This window comes from Ixodes scapularis, unplaced genomic scaffold (assembly GCF_016920785.2).
Source record: "Ixodes scapularis isolate PalLabHiFi unplaced genomic scaffold, ASM1692078v2 PGA_scaffold6__148_contigs__length_123643588, whole genome shotgun sequence".
In the NCBI taxonomy this organism is placed as follows: domain Eukaryota; kingdom Metazoa; phylum Arthropoda; class Arachnida; order Ixodida; family Ixodidae; genus Ixodes; species Ixodes scapularis.
Window position 1 is genome coordinate 18,698,959 of NW_024609881.1, and position 13,687 is coordinate 18,712,645.

At 43.9% G+C, this 13,687-nt stretch overlaps 1 protein-coding gene across 1 annotated transcript in view; it reads left to right on the top strand.

Annotated features, from left to right (window-relative positions):
- The window catches only part of LOC8040860 (voltage-dependent T-type calcium channel subunit alpha-1H), a 138,807-nt gene that overhangs the window by 118,222 nt on the left and 6,898 nt on the right, over nt 1-13,687 (top strand). Inside the window, exons 32-35 of the mRNA XM_029978421.4 lie at nt 2,096-2,245; nt 3,484-3,605; nt 7,020-7,268; nt 9,009-9,108. Coding sequence (XP_029834281.2) covers nt 2,096-2,245; nt 3,484-3,605; nt 7,020-7,268; nt 9,009-9,108 — 621 coding nt within the window. The remainder of the gene's footprint in view (nt 1-2,095; nt 2,246-3,483; nt 3,606-7,019; nt 7,269-9,008; nt 9,109-13,687) is intronic.

Genomic DNA, 13,687 nt, shown 5'->3' on the forward strand with positions numbered 1-13,687 from the left:
ACAGAGGGCACCTCTGGTAAATATTAAAGCACACGGCTGCACATAACCCTTGCTTTCTAAAAAGCATGCGCGATTCAAGCTGTCAAAGTTATAAAAAAAAATGTGTTTAAATTACTACACTTTCCACACCGGTGTCATATTGAGAAGGCAAACTTGATCCAATTGAGGGATTTGGTTGGGATAACGATTTGGATCAACTTCAGTCTTCGAACAAATTTCGAGCTTTGTGCTGACTGGCACGCAAAAGTGTGCAGAAGAGAGTAGGACTGTCATTCGAACTTAAATTCAACGATCAGATTTCTTATATAATTCATCAATTTTAGTTTACTTTAAATTAAATTATAATAATATCAACGATTACAACGAAAATGGTTACCCTCAGAGACGTACATTTTACATTTGTGTGTGTTCAATGATTGCACTTGCTGAACTTGAAATGTAATTTTTGACTCGAGCAAATATAAAAAAACTCTAAATACCATATTCAGTACTAACACTATAACTGGATAAGCCATTACTCCTAGCCTGCGTAAAGGCTGGCAAACATTATAGTTAACATTAAAATCAAGAAAGTGCTGATCACTCATGAAACATTCTTAGACTGTAGCAGTGTGATATGACTTGGAATATTTCCTAGAATACATACTAAAGTTGAATACTGTGTTTTTTCAACGGATTCGGGAGGTCTTTTCTTTAATACAGTATTGATGGGTAGAGCAAATATCATCAACAGTAAAATCAATGTAGAGTCCACCTGCCCCCCCCCCCCCCCCCAAGACACGTCGTCTGCAAATAAAGTCTCTGATTGTGTTTTAGGAAGGACACCATGACAAAACAGCTCATCGGTGACATTATCAAAGACAATGAACAAGTCTAGATATATAAGCTTAGATGTTTGATTTTATTTCGGACAGGTCTACCAAAATTTCACTGAAAGGCACACTAAAGTGGTTTGTGCGGGTGAGTTCTACCTGCACAAACATATTATAGTGGTTCAATCGTCACGATGAGAAGGATGATTAACTAAGATTCATATAATACCTTTTCATTTGTGAAAATAAACATATGGCTTCAAATCTAGTTAAACACTAGTTGAACGTCACCTAGAACCACAATATACTTTTTTTTATTTTAGAAAAACCTAAAACAAGTGGCAAGCATGGAGGTGCGCTAATGTTACCACCGAGCAATAGACGCAAAGCTTGTGGGTGCGAAAGTAGGTCTGCTCAAACCAAAAACAAACACCAAACATAGTTATAGTGAAAAGAAACCCTGAGACTAGGGACAAAACTTCGGACAATACAACAGCGTATCAAACTTGAGACGCTTATGTGATGACCGAATTTTTGTCTCTATTCTCGAGGCTTTTTTTTTCCCACTATTATCATTCACCAACTCGACTGAGCAGTAACCCTTACTTCACCATGCGTAGTATCTGCCTGACTCCAGTGCTCAAGAGTTGTTGTTGTTGTTTTTTTAATAAAGTTGATTGTTATTTAGAACAATGCAGAGCGCAAGTTCGTCTGCTTCTTTTGTGGGGATGTCAGAACGGCGAGCTCTGATTGGTTCTGAATGAAGAATAGTGGGTAGACCTCAAGGCAGTTTGCTTTGAAGTCTATGTCCTATCCTTCAATCAGAGCCAATCAGAGCTCGGCGTCTTTCTGACGTCACCGCAACGCCTACGCAAGAAGCAGACGACTTGCTCTCCGTATAGACACTGGAAGCTGAACAAACGCAGGATCTGTTTTGTTGCCACTTTTTACTTCGTGATTGGTTGTTTTGCGTTCCTACCGACAAATGCCACAATCTTACTGGCTACGTAGTGATAATGAGAGGCTCAAGATTCGCCACGCCCTGCGTTTCTTAAAATGTCGATGACAATAGTCTCCTTTATCTTCATGGTCATATAGCTCATGCATGACTTTGAAAGGGATGTTTCGTATAGTATCACCAAGCAGGACCATGGTTGTTGTTTTTGTGTGCGTGTTATTTGCCTTAAAATGTTTGAGTTGCCTCTAACCGTCCTGCTTCTCTGTTCTCCGCACTCTTTTCTTTCGCTTTCGGCTGTGCCGTTCTGTGGCCCGGTACGGTACAGTGCTCAAACTGCTGAAGATGGCCAAGGGCATCCGTGCTTTGCTGGATACCGTGATGCAAGCGCTTCCGCAGGTCGGAAACCTCGGCCTTCTCTTCTTCCTCCTCTTCTTCATCTTTGCTGCACTCGGCGTCGAGCTCTTCGGCCGGCTGGGTGAGTAGTCGCGGAGCTCAAGACCCAGAGACCTTAGGTTCAGTCTTCTTCCCTGTCCGTTTTGGTCTGGATGAACAATGTACGGGTGCGCGGTCTTGTATCTGTCGAGTTTTGATCAGGTTGAGTCGCTGAATGAGCTTAGCACTAACGCAGCTCACCAATGCATTACTACTGCCAGTGGCGTACCAATTTGCTTTTGAGGGGGGGGGGGGGGGCAAACGAGACCCCTCCCCCCCCTCCCCCCCCCCAAGGGCCGGGGGCCTGTGCCCTTGGTATCACTTGGGCGCCCCCGGCCAATGTTTGCCCTGACTAGTGGCGGCTGTTTCAGGGGGGGGGGGGGGGGGGGGGAGGGGAGGGAAGGGGGGAGGCAAAACGCATACCTTGCCCCCCAGTCTGAGAACTAAGGGGGCGAGCGCCCCCCTTGCCCCCCCCCCCCCCCCGCCCCCCGGGTTGGTACGCCCATGACTACTGCGTTGTGCAGGCTAAACAACCGGTTTAGCAGACGTCCGGCATTGGTCAGATTATTCCTTTTTTCAGCTGTGGCATAAGTAGCCGAACCTACAACTAATTTCCGGCTCAATTTGACTAAATAACCTATCACTCCAGGATTAATCGCCTCAACTGTACTTGTACCACTGACCCGTGTCGTTTCATTCACCAGACTATTGTTGTTCTGCTAGACTTGGCGCTGCGATCATCAACACAAAATGGGCCCGTTTGAGAACGACAGTGAGATGATATTTTTAAATTACTTTTCCTAAAACCTTATTTTTCTGCCCAGAAACAAAATTAAACTTTTCCGTTTTACAATCCGTCTTTTAAGATCATCTCTGTTAGTTGTTACGTTTTGCCTTTGTTTTTCATCGTGGCGTGAAGAATGCCTGAGCGTTCCAAAAATTAACGGTCCACAAATTATAGCTTCAGAAATTCCCACGTCCAATTTTTCTAAAAATTCAGAGAACATATAGGCAAGTTTCTGAACTTTCAACATTTCAGAACACCCAAGATAACAACAAAAAGTGAACAACACTCAAACAGGTCTAAGACCACACAACACACAGGCTTGCGACCTTTGCGTGTGTTGCCCACTTTTTTTATTCCTGAGTATGGGGTTTTCAAGATGTCGGAGGTTTTTCTGTTTATCTTAATGTTTAATTCAATTGTATGACATACGTGTCGCACCATTTTCTTGTTGTTTGTTACTCATACTCTGCTTGTCCGCATTTGACTGTTCACAGAATGTGACGAAAGTCACCCCTGCCAGGGCCTCGGGGAGCACGCCCACTTCCACAACTTCGGAATGGCCTTCCTCACCTTGTTCAGAGTCGCTACGGGTGACAACTGGAACGGCATCATGAAAGTGAGCACCACTTCACCCACCACCTGACTTCGTAGGATCGGAGAATTGATATCCACAAAGTCTTAATTGAGAGACCATGTCGTAGAAAAAAATTCACCATGATTTTTTTAAGTTGAAGCTTGGGCCGATCAGGTAAGAACCTAGTCTCAGCTAAGATTATGTGAAAGGAAGCATTGCCAAAACCGTAAAACGCGAGCGGAGTTATACGTACGTTAAGTGGAGTCTCAAGTGCTCAGCGCCCTAGGCTTGAGAAGATGTTTTTACTAAGTCTCCGCTATGACTGTTTCTAGCAACCCGAACCAGTTTTCACCATTTGTTGGGCTGTGGAAAGCGTCACCGAAGAAATTGTTCTAGTTCAGTGGTAATACAATTGTTGTAGGCGTTGTTATAATGTTTTATATGTTTTTATAGGTTGATGCCTTATGTGTAAGAAACCTAAAACTACCTACAAGGTAAGGCACTCAGCCTAGGAAGCAATATGAGCTTATAATTTATTAATGGCGTTAGTATCTGTACATATGCGAAAATCAAGTATGTGGCTAGTACGAATAAGGATGTTTGTTAGCTGAGTAAAAAGAAATGAAAGGTTGAAAACGCATATCGATTTTTTTTTTTATAGCAGTGATATTAAAATTAACGAGAATTATACGGAGATTTAAGGAATTTTAAAGACACCTAGTTGAAACACTAGTGTAGTAACTGCAAAAAGCCATTACTCCTATCCGGTAGGCTGTTACAAAATTCAGTGAGTATTTATGATGAAGGTGCTTAAATGTATTCCAAAACAACCTCTCAGCCAGCTGCAGTAACCACTGATGATAGCGACAGGCGGTTGTTCACTGTTCACTGTTTTGAATGCACCCCGCCCACTTACCGCTTTTGTTATTTCTATCACATCTGTACACATTCGAACTCATCAAAGAGAAAACTTCAGAGCTTCCGGAGCAAGCGATTATATATTTTTTTTTAAATTAAGCCAGCTTGTCTTCATTTGATTGGAAAGAACAGATCGTCGAATTTATGAAGCAATCTTCTTACACCTCTGAATAGCAGATCCATCTGTGAAATTGCTTTAAGAACGAAGCAGGAGTGCAAGGAAAGCGTTTTTATGCTGGGGTTTATTTGTTCCTGGGAATCACGGATCGGTTGGCATAATCAGAAATAAGGCGTTTTCGATGTCTGAGCCATGTTATAGATATAGTAAAAAAAATGTATAGTTCTTTCTTCAGGATTCGCAAAAGGATGCAGAACTTTCTGGGTTTTTTTTTGTTTTTTTTTTTCACAATTGCACAGCGTTTTTTTTTTTTTTTTTTGGGGGGGGGGGGTGCATAAGCATACTGGGAAGCCAGGTATAACCTCACCCTTCAGTTCAACATTGTTGGAGAAAACGGATTGCTTGTTCATAGAGAAGAAAAACTTCGAAACATTGGGTCTACATTTTTTCTTCTTCTTTTTGTTCAAGAAACAAAGATGTCGATTCTAGACAATGGGGAGGCCGCTTAACGGAAGGCATTGGGTTTTGGCGAGCATAGTTAGGATGAAATGCTCTGGCCCATCGCAAATATTTTATTCCGTGTCGCCCAGACAGTAAAATGATAGTTTGGATCTGGGTTATTGGCCTCGTTCATCGTGACAGCGAGCTTGAAATATTCTAAGCTGATACCTAGCGATAATGCATATCGTCAGTGCGAAGTGTCACGATAGCATGCCTTTATAGTAACCTTTCGAGCTTCTAGATCGGTCTCTCGTGAAGATCGACTCTCTCTACGTATGTCCGTCTGTGCTTGCTTTTGGCCGAGTTATTTAACTTGGCTTACTAGAGAAAACTCTCAACGTCAAGTTTTGATGCAATTTGGTGGATAGAAGTTCCCCGCTTTTGTCTTAGCCATTGGAACGAGGTCCAACTCAGTATCATCACAGGCAACCAGAAGCCAGCTTCCAAAATGTCACATACATGCCTAGGCTCGGCAGCAAATTGATGCAAATAAAGTAGCTAAGCAGGAACAACCAAAATGAAGGAAGTTTTATACGGGTGGGACCGAGCTAGTTATAGCTAACTATCACCAGTTATGGGTCAGGCGCGTTGTTAGAAGCGGTATTACCTCCCTTATACAATCTCATAAAATTTCTCCTCTGCGAACACTTGCACGGTTTCGTAACGAGGGAGGAAGAAACAACAAAGGAAAGAAAACCTCCTGCTGTAATATTTGAGCACACTGTGCGGCGGAAAGTGAGCGATAAATCTGCTTGGATTTAGAGGTTGTGTATGCTCTTCACTGATATGACCGAGTGTACACGCGTGCCCGCCTTAATAGATACTTGCAAAACTAGATTCACGTCAGCTTCAGCCGCTCGGCTCGACCTTCGGAGTTTCTAGGTAACTGAGAAGAACGTGACCTACTGGGGTAAAACACCGCCGTGACACTAAACCAATGCCACCCTCAAAACTCACTTGATAAGCTAGGAAGTAAGGCATATGAAGTAAACGCAGACCTTTGTTGGAGTTAGGTTTAAGTCCTAAACATCCCTAAACATCCTTTCAGCGCTCATTTAGCGCTGAAACAGCGCTGAGTTAGCCGCACTGGGGAGACTTCTGCGAAATCTATGGCGTCTAGTGGCTAGATCCCAAAGCTGCCACCTTCGCCAGCTTGCTTGGGCGGATCAAATATTGACAGCATCTTGACTTCAAAACACGAAGCTGTAATATATAGGAGGGCTAGTGAACCTTACGCTTTAAAACGAAGCCTAAAAAGTTTACGCTTGGACATAAAAAGCGCAAGCTTTCTGAATTGTGGAAAAGGCGCATTTTAGCTGACGAAATTTTAAGGCATACCTCCCTTTCTGTGCAGAATGAGGCCAACCAACTCGCCAGGGTGAACGGCGGAGGGGTTAGCAGACGACCGAGTTAGCTAAACTTGTAGCGCGTGGCGCCATCTCTCCATGGGAGCAGCGGGCGCGCTCTGTTGTCCGTTCACTGCGCGTAGCTGAAGATGGCACGAAACGCTGGAAGCATCGCTAACTTGGTCGTTTGCGAACCCTTCTGAGGTTGACTCTGGCTAGTTTATTACTTTCATTTTGCACAGAAAAGGAGCAATACATAGAAATTTCATCCGTTAAAATGCACCACATCAATACATATTCTGTGATATTTTCTGGTTTACAGGTGCAGCCGTCGATTTTTCCGACTTGTTTCACAGCGTAGTATTTAGTATAGCCACCATGTTGGTGCAAAAACGCGTGCTGAAAATTTCCAAAAAAGAGAACCACCATTTCATCTGCTTTTTACACCAACCCATCTCTTTGAAAATGTGAAAGGTTCTTGCAGGCGGCACTCGTAACCGGTGTTTTATTTCTTTTTTTTTTTTTTTGTCTTAATATTTTACAACGAACTGACTGTCGGCTCAATTGTTCCAGGACACCCTTCGAGACGAGTGCGACGCAAGGAGCGACTGCGTGCGCAACTGCTGCGTGTCTGCCATCATCGCCCCGCTCTACTTCGTCGTGTTCGTGCTCATGGCCCAGTTTGTGCTGGTCAACGTCGTGGTGGCTGTCCTCATGAAACACCTGGAGGAGTCCCACAAGCAGATGGACGACGACCTAGACATGGAGGCCGAGCTCCAAGAGGAGATGGAGCAGGAAGAACGGGAGCTCCTACAGGCCAAGGTACTCGCGGAACACTGGTTGGCGCGCGCAATCCGCATTACCGGTAATGGATTCCCGTAAGAGCAAATTGGCTTCCACCTAAAAGGGAGCGCCATTTGTGCCCCCTGGGTGACTGGTGGCTTCCAAAAAAATCTGCCTTGTACTGATTTTACCCTGGAACCTTTCAAAAATAGCGGAGCGCTCTATCAAATTAGCTAACTCGGAGCTGGCGGTCGGTGGAGCAAATATTCGTCTGATTCTGATCAGCTCAGTTGGCAGAGCTCTCCGCCGGTCTTAGGGAGGTCCCGGGGTTGAAACCCGGATCCGGGGAGGGGTTAGCTTTTTAGCGGCCAGCACTTGCCCATTGGGTGCGACTTGACCTTCATTTCACCTGAAAGCCAATTTATTCTTACGTAAACCTTCTTCAACTTAAGGACTTCCCATAAAACAATTATATCGAAGTAATAGATTCTGTAATTTCGGCCCAAAATAAAACTATTTCAGCCAATTTTTTTTTTTTTTAATTTAGGGTTTTAATTGCCAAAAGGATACAATATATAACCAAAACGCTGTAATCTTCGGCCAGAGTATGGGTGTTTTGGCCCAAAATTTACAAAGATGTAGCAGACAAAACACCAAGGGGAGCGAAGCTGGCAGAAGAACGTGAAGATGGAGCTTCTGGAAGACATCAGGACGGCGTGCCGATGTTTCACTAGGAGACCTAGCTTCACATGTGGTTGCTTGGTTATCACCTGGCATATTCGGGCGTAAATTGTCAAACAAGTGCCAGGGTTAGGCTCAACCACACGGCTGTTGGATTGTCCTCTGGCAACTTAGGGCCTCAATTTCGAATCAAATGCCAGAATTAGGCCTCACTGCTTGCTGTTTAATTATCACGTGGTTTTTTCTTTCGCTAATGTTTGGCATCTTTATATTTATGTGGTGAATCTGTGAAAAATACAGGCTTGACATTTCTCTGGCTGGTTAGGGTCAAAGAAAAGTTATTTGGCCTTAAGCTACACATCGGAGCAAAACCTTATTAGTCCCAAGATATAGGCCACCGGGATGGTCAAACTCGGCCTGAGTTGAGGGTTTTTCTTGTGTAGCAGGCATGGGATTCTTTCTTCAAGAACTTCAGTAATTACCGTAAATGCTGAATACATTCCCACCCATCAAGATATAAATAGTGACACATTATGGGTTACATATCTGTCACGGGAGGGCGCTCATTCTGGATGTTTACTACATTTTATTACACAGAATGTGTATAGTTCTGGAGTTTTGTAACAAAATGCCTAAAAAATGTGTAAAGCGGAAGTATGAACGAAAAAGAGTAACGCGGTAGCGCAACACGCGTCGTCTGCTTTCCACCGAGCGCCATCGCCTGCTTTCTGCACTTTTCGGGAGAAGGCTCCACAAGAGCAAACCTAAATTACCCCTTTCCTTGGCGTCGGCGTCCACAAGTGCACGTTTCAGGAATGTTGGTTTACCTTTTTCTTTTATAGAAAAAAAAATAACTCGAATATTTGGAAGGCAAATGTCACCATAAAATTACATCTTTCATAAAAGTTGAAGCTCGTTACGTGCATGTGCCGATTTCTCTGGCTCAGTTTAGAGTGAGCCCATCGATTCATCACACTCTGTATATCTTCTTATTAAAACAATTGAAGCACGGACTTACATTTCATGCCTGATAAGAAAGCATTTTTAATCATCCTATTGTCAATCGATCACAATTCTTTCGGGTGGTTTCATCCTCAGAACAAGTTGGTGATGGACGCCAAGATGGAGCTGCACAGGCCCATCGTGAAAATGTCATCCCTGCCAGCCAACTTCACTTTCTACTTTCGCGACGACGCAAGTAAGACGGATAGCTTGATTTTTCGCTTTTGGATCTCACCATCACGGTTCCGTAACACCGGGAAAGCAAAACAAAACAAAATCAACTAGTTAACACCGAGTTCACAAATTGTAGACATTACGGTGGAGACTACATCGAAGCTGAATGTATTTATTATCACCTTTTTTTTTTAAATATATTGATCCTACGCATTAGGTCGGGGTTTTTAAGGTGGGCATTGCAGGATTTTATTTGTCTTTGCTTATAGCGTGCTATTTTATTTCAAATTTGTATTTTTTTGTGTGTGTGGTGATTGGAAGCAGTTTACACATGTTACGACGCACACGCTTTCCACCCTTGGCGTAGATCAGTTTATATCGCTTCGCCCCCCAGGCGAAAATTTTCAACTGGGACCAGTTGGTCCCAGTCAGGGCCGTAACCAGGGGGGGGGGGGGGGGGGTTAGGGGGTTCTGACTCCCCCCCCCCGAAATTTTTTTCTGGGTACAGCCCTGGTCGGTGCACTTGCAGCCAGCCGATTTTAATCTCCACCCCTGCGCACGCGCAGTGGCGCCGGTCGGCTACCGGATACCAAACCGGGACCGGTTCTCCGGTTTGCTGCAACTCTCCATTATATGCCACCGATGAACATGATTCGTAGGCGAAAACAAGACAATAGACACTTTCAAAATGGCCGCCGTTGTCCACGAAACCCCCCCCCCCCCCCCCGAAATTTTTTTCTGGGTACGGCCCTGGTCCCAGTTGCAACTGGTTTATGGAACAATTCCCAGTTGCAACTTGTCCCAGTTGGAGTCGTCCAACTGGGACCAGTTGGTCCCAGTTGCAACTGGTTTATGGAACAATTCCCAGCTGGAATTGGTCCCAGTTACAACTGGTCCCAGTTGGAGTTGGTACCAACTCCAGCAACAATGAAACACAGCACAAAATGCAAGGTTGACAATACTTTATTGTCAAAAACTTGGAGAATGAAACTAGATAGGTTTGGTGATGTACATGCTCCGGGTTTAGCCACTTGCTTGCGACGGTTGAATCGCTTTTTCAGAGGTGGTATTCATGAGATGAAGGAAGATCGGCCGCTGGCGTCTGTTAGTGAAGACGTCCTCAGCTTCTCTTCCCATCGCGTGAATAAAGGTGCTCACCCGTGATCCTGCGTTGCGCAGGTGAAGTCCTGATAAGATGCGGTAGCGCTCCCACCTTGCAATCTCTGTCACAAGAGTCGAACATTTTCGAGGTAGACCTCCCGCCATTTTCGCCATTGTGCTCTCCGCGGCGTGTTCTCTTCCGTCCGGTCTATGTGCGTCCGGTCTTTCCTGGGTGCCCTCCGATCGCTGAACTGCATCTTTCCATCCTCGAAGTTCACCGCCGCCACCGTGGTGTGTGTACAGTTAGGTCCAAAGAAGCGCAGCTGTAGTTTTGACATTTTCATAACGACGCCAACTTGGGCGATGGCGACCCTTCCAGGGTTGCCAGGTGTTTGAACTCCAACCCGCCAAACGTCTACGAGATCTAGACCAAAAATAGCCAAATGTCGATCCAGAAAAATAGCCCAAAAATAGCCAAAGAAAAACTTATAATTTGAAACGTTTGTTTTGAGCAGAAAAGACACATAATACATTTTTATCCATCAAATGCCCCAGAAATGGCGTCCCTTGCACGTTCGGCGAACTTCCTGAAACGCTCGGGTGACCAGAATGACGTCACGGGAGAACTATGCAAAATTCAGACAACCTAAAGAATGCGCAGAACAGGTGCTGTTAAGGCCGCAAGGAATCGCGCCGTCACTTGTTGAGATGGAGGAATAACAGCACATGCTTGCATTCGTTGGTAAACAAATGCACAAGGCGAGCAAAAAGAAGACAAATTTGTTTGCTGTCGCAAACTTATCAGGGTTAAAGGAGTACTCCACCGATTTTTTGAGCTACCTCAACTAACTATATTTTCTGACTCCCCGGCCTTTAGCCTTTCCGGCATGCTATTTAGCATCGCGAAATTCATAATAGGTATTGTGAAATCGGCAAACGAAAATGGTGCAAAAACCAGTATTCAAATATTCGCGCACTTTTCAGTACCGTGACATCAGTGGCAGGCAGGCTTGCCAGTCGAGCAAGTAGTCTAAAAATAGAATATGCCAATCATTTGTTCCGTGCTGGAGCGCGGATACGGGAGCGAGCTTCCAAAGCACTCATTTGACACCAAGAAACTGCTTCAAATCCGTTGGGAACAACTTCTGTAGTCCAAAAAGTTAACCCCTGCCTTCCACTGACGTCACTTGGTTGTTGTTGCCAGTAGAGACTTTCAGTTTGAAAAACAGGGTGAAGACCAAAACTGTAAATTCAATAACTTCGCGAAAAAACAATATTTTGACCTAATATTTGGGGTACTATTTTAGCTATGTTTGTTGGTTAGTTTAGCAAAATTTCTAGCAAATCGGAGACAATGAAAGAAACGGTGGAGTGCCCCTTTAAGGGACTGAAGCACCAAATGCTCACGTAACTTACTCTAAAAATACATTCGAACCTATAAACCCAAGTGCTTTCAGGCATTTTGGTTCCAGCACAGGTCAGAAATTGCCCAATGCACAGGTCAGAAATAGCCCAATGCACAGGTTAGAAATAGCCCAATACTAGCCAAATAGCCAACTACCAATTTTTCCCGCCAACTGCAAATAAAACTAGCCCAATTTGGCTATTTATAGCCCAACCTGGCAACCCTGGACCCTTCGCTACCGCGTCCATCCGACTCCGGCGTCAGCATAGGCAGCGCCATCTGTCGACAGCGCGTACCACTAATCCGCACCCACGTGCCACGGCGGCCGGCTAGCTCTGATTAGTCAAAAGATAAATTTATGTATTAAAAGAAAAAAAATACTGTAGGTATTTAAATAAATGTTTTAATATATTTTAATAATTCACTAAAAGTGTAAATGTAGGTGAACACATTTTGTCACTAATTATATTTTCCAATTAAAAAATTATTTAGTTAATTAAAATTTTTATATTATTTTTATAAATATATAAATGTACCCCAGTAATTAAAATTCTCTATTTGTATAAATCTAAAAATGTTAGTGTTTTTAGTTTTCTTCATTAGCAAAGGTCAATACAGCCCCAACTTGTCCAAATTGTTGCCCCATGTGAACTGGGAACGGGAAAGGCATTTGAAGTCCGACTGGGAATCGCTCCAACCAGTTACTTTCCTAACTGGTCCCAGTTCACTCCATTCCCAACTGGTAGTCAAACCAGTTGACTCCCAACTGGGAATGGTTCAAACCAGTTGGCTCCCAACTGGGAATGGTTCAAACCAGTTGACCCCTCAGCTGGCCCCAGTTGGACTCCTATTGGTCCCAGTTGATTCCCAGTTGGGACCAGTTAGTCCCAGTTGAAACCAGTTGAGGTGCCAACTGGTCCCAGTTAGAAATTTTCGCCTGGGGGCCGTCTCCTTCTTGTTGCAGTGGTACAATGTTGAGGTCACAATTTTGTGTTTGTGGGATCGATTCCCGCTGGGAGGCGTTTAGAAGTTCGTTCTTTCTTCTTAATTCACCACTGATTTATAGAGATTTTCCTCTGAAATATGTTTCGTAACGTGTTCCGTGACGTTCAATCCCCTAACTTCAGGTCTCCCAGCCCTTACAAACATTCTGTGTTAAAATAGCATATAACCTGGCCAAACTCCTGAGAGGATTAGTCAGAAAGTTTATTCCTTCGCTACTGTTGTTTTCTGAAAAAAAAAAATATTGTTAAAATGTCGGCACATTTTATGCTAGAACTGCTGAAACTTTAAGAGGTATTTATCTCAGGTTCACTTTTCGCCCGAAAATCTCGGTTCAGGAAAGCTATCATTCCAAATTAAGTTGTGCATCGACACAAGTTTTACAGCTGCAGCATTGAAAGTTTGTAAGGAACACGTCTACGAACTTACTCCTCATTTTCATGTGGCTGTGTTATAGCCGAACATGGCATAACCTGACCTAGCGCACATAAAACATTTTTTTTTATTGCACATTTCACGATGTTTTACGTATACTTCTACATTCCTCTGATACAGGTGTTACTCTTTATGTTTCGTTAAAAAACCTGTATTATCATTACCGCTTCCCCTTCCTGAGCTGGTAAAGTTCAAATGCAGAATTGTATTCAGGTGGTAACCATCTAAGATTCCGCGAACTTTGCGTCGGCGACGGCCGTGGCGTAGCAATGCAGTTTTGCGAATGAAGGTATGATCGATATATTTTAGTACAAGCGCAAATGTTTCTTAGTATATACTTGTATGCAACTCTTCTGTTTATTAACTTAAACACTTGTAAGTTCGCAACGCGTTCGAGTTTACTGCAACAAATAAGTATTCAAATTTACCCACAAATGAGACAAATGAATTAAAAAGTGGCATTTGGAGGTGGTATTCAGTACAGAGGGTGACGGATAAGTGCAGTCGCCTTGATACTATTTGCTTACTATTAAACGAAAATACCTGGTTAAGTGTGTCCTTTTTTAGACATCTCCATGAGCTGTGGGAGGTTACAAATCAGGCACGTAGCCAGGGGGGAGGCCCATGGGGCCCAGGCCCCCCCCCCTCCATATCTTCC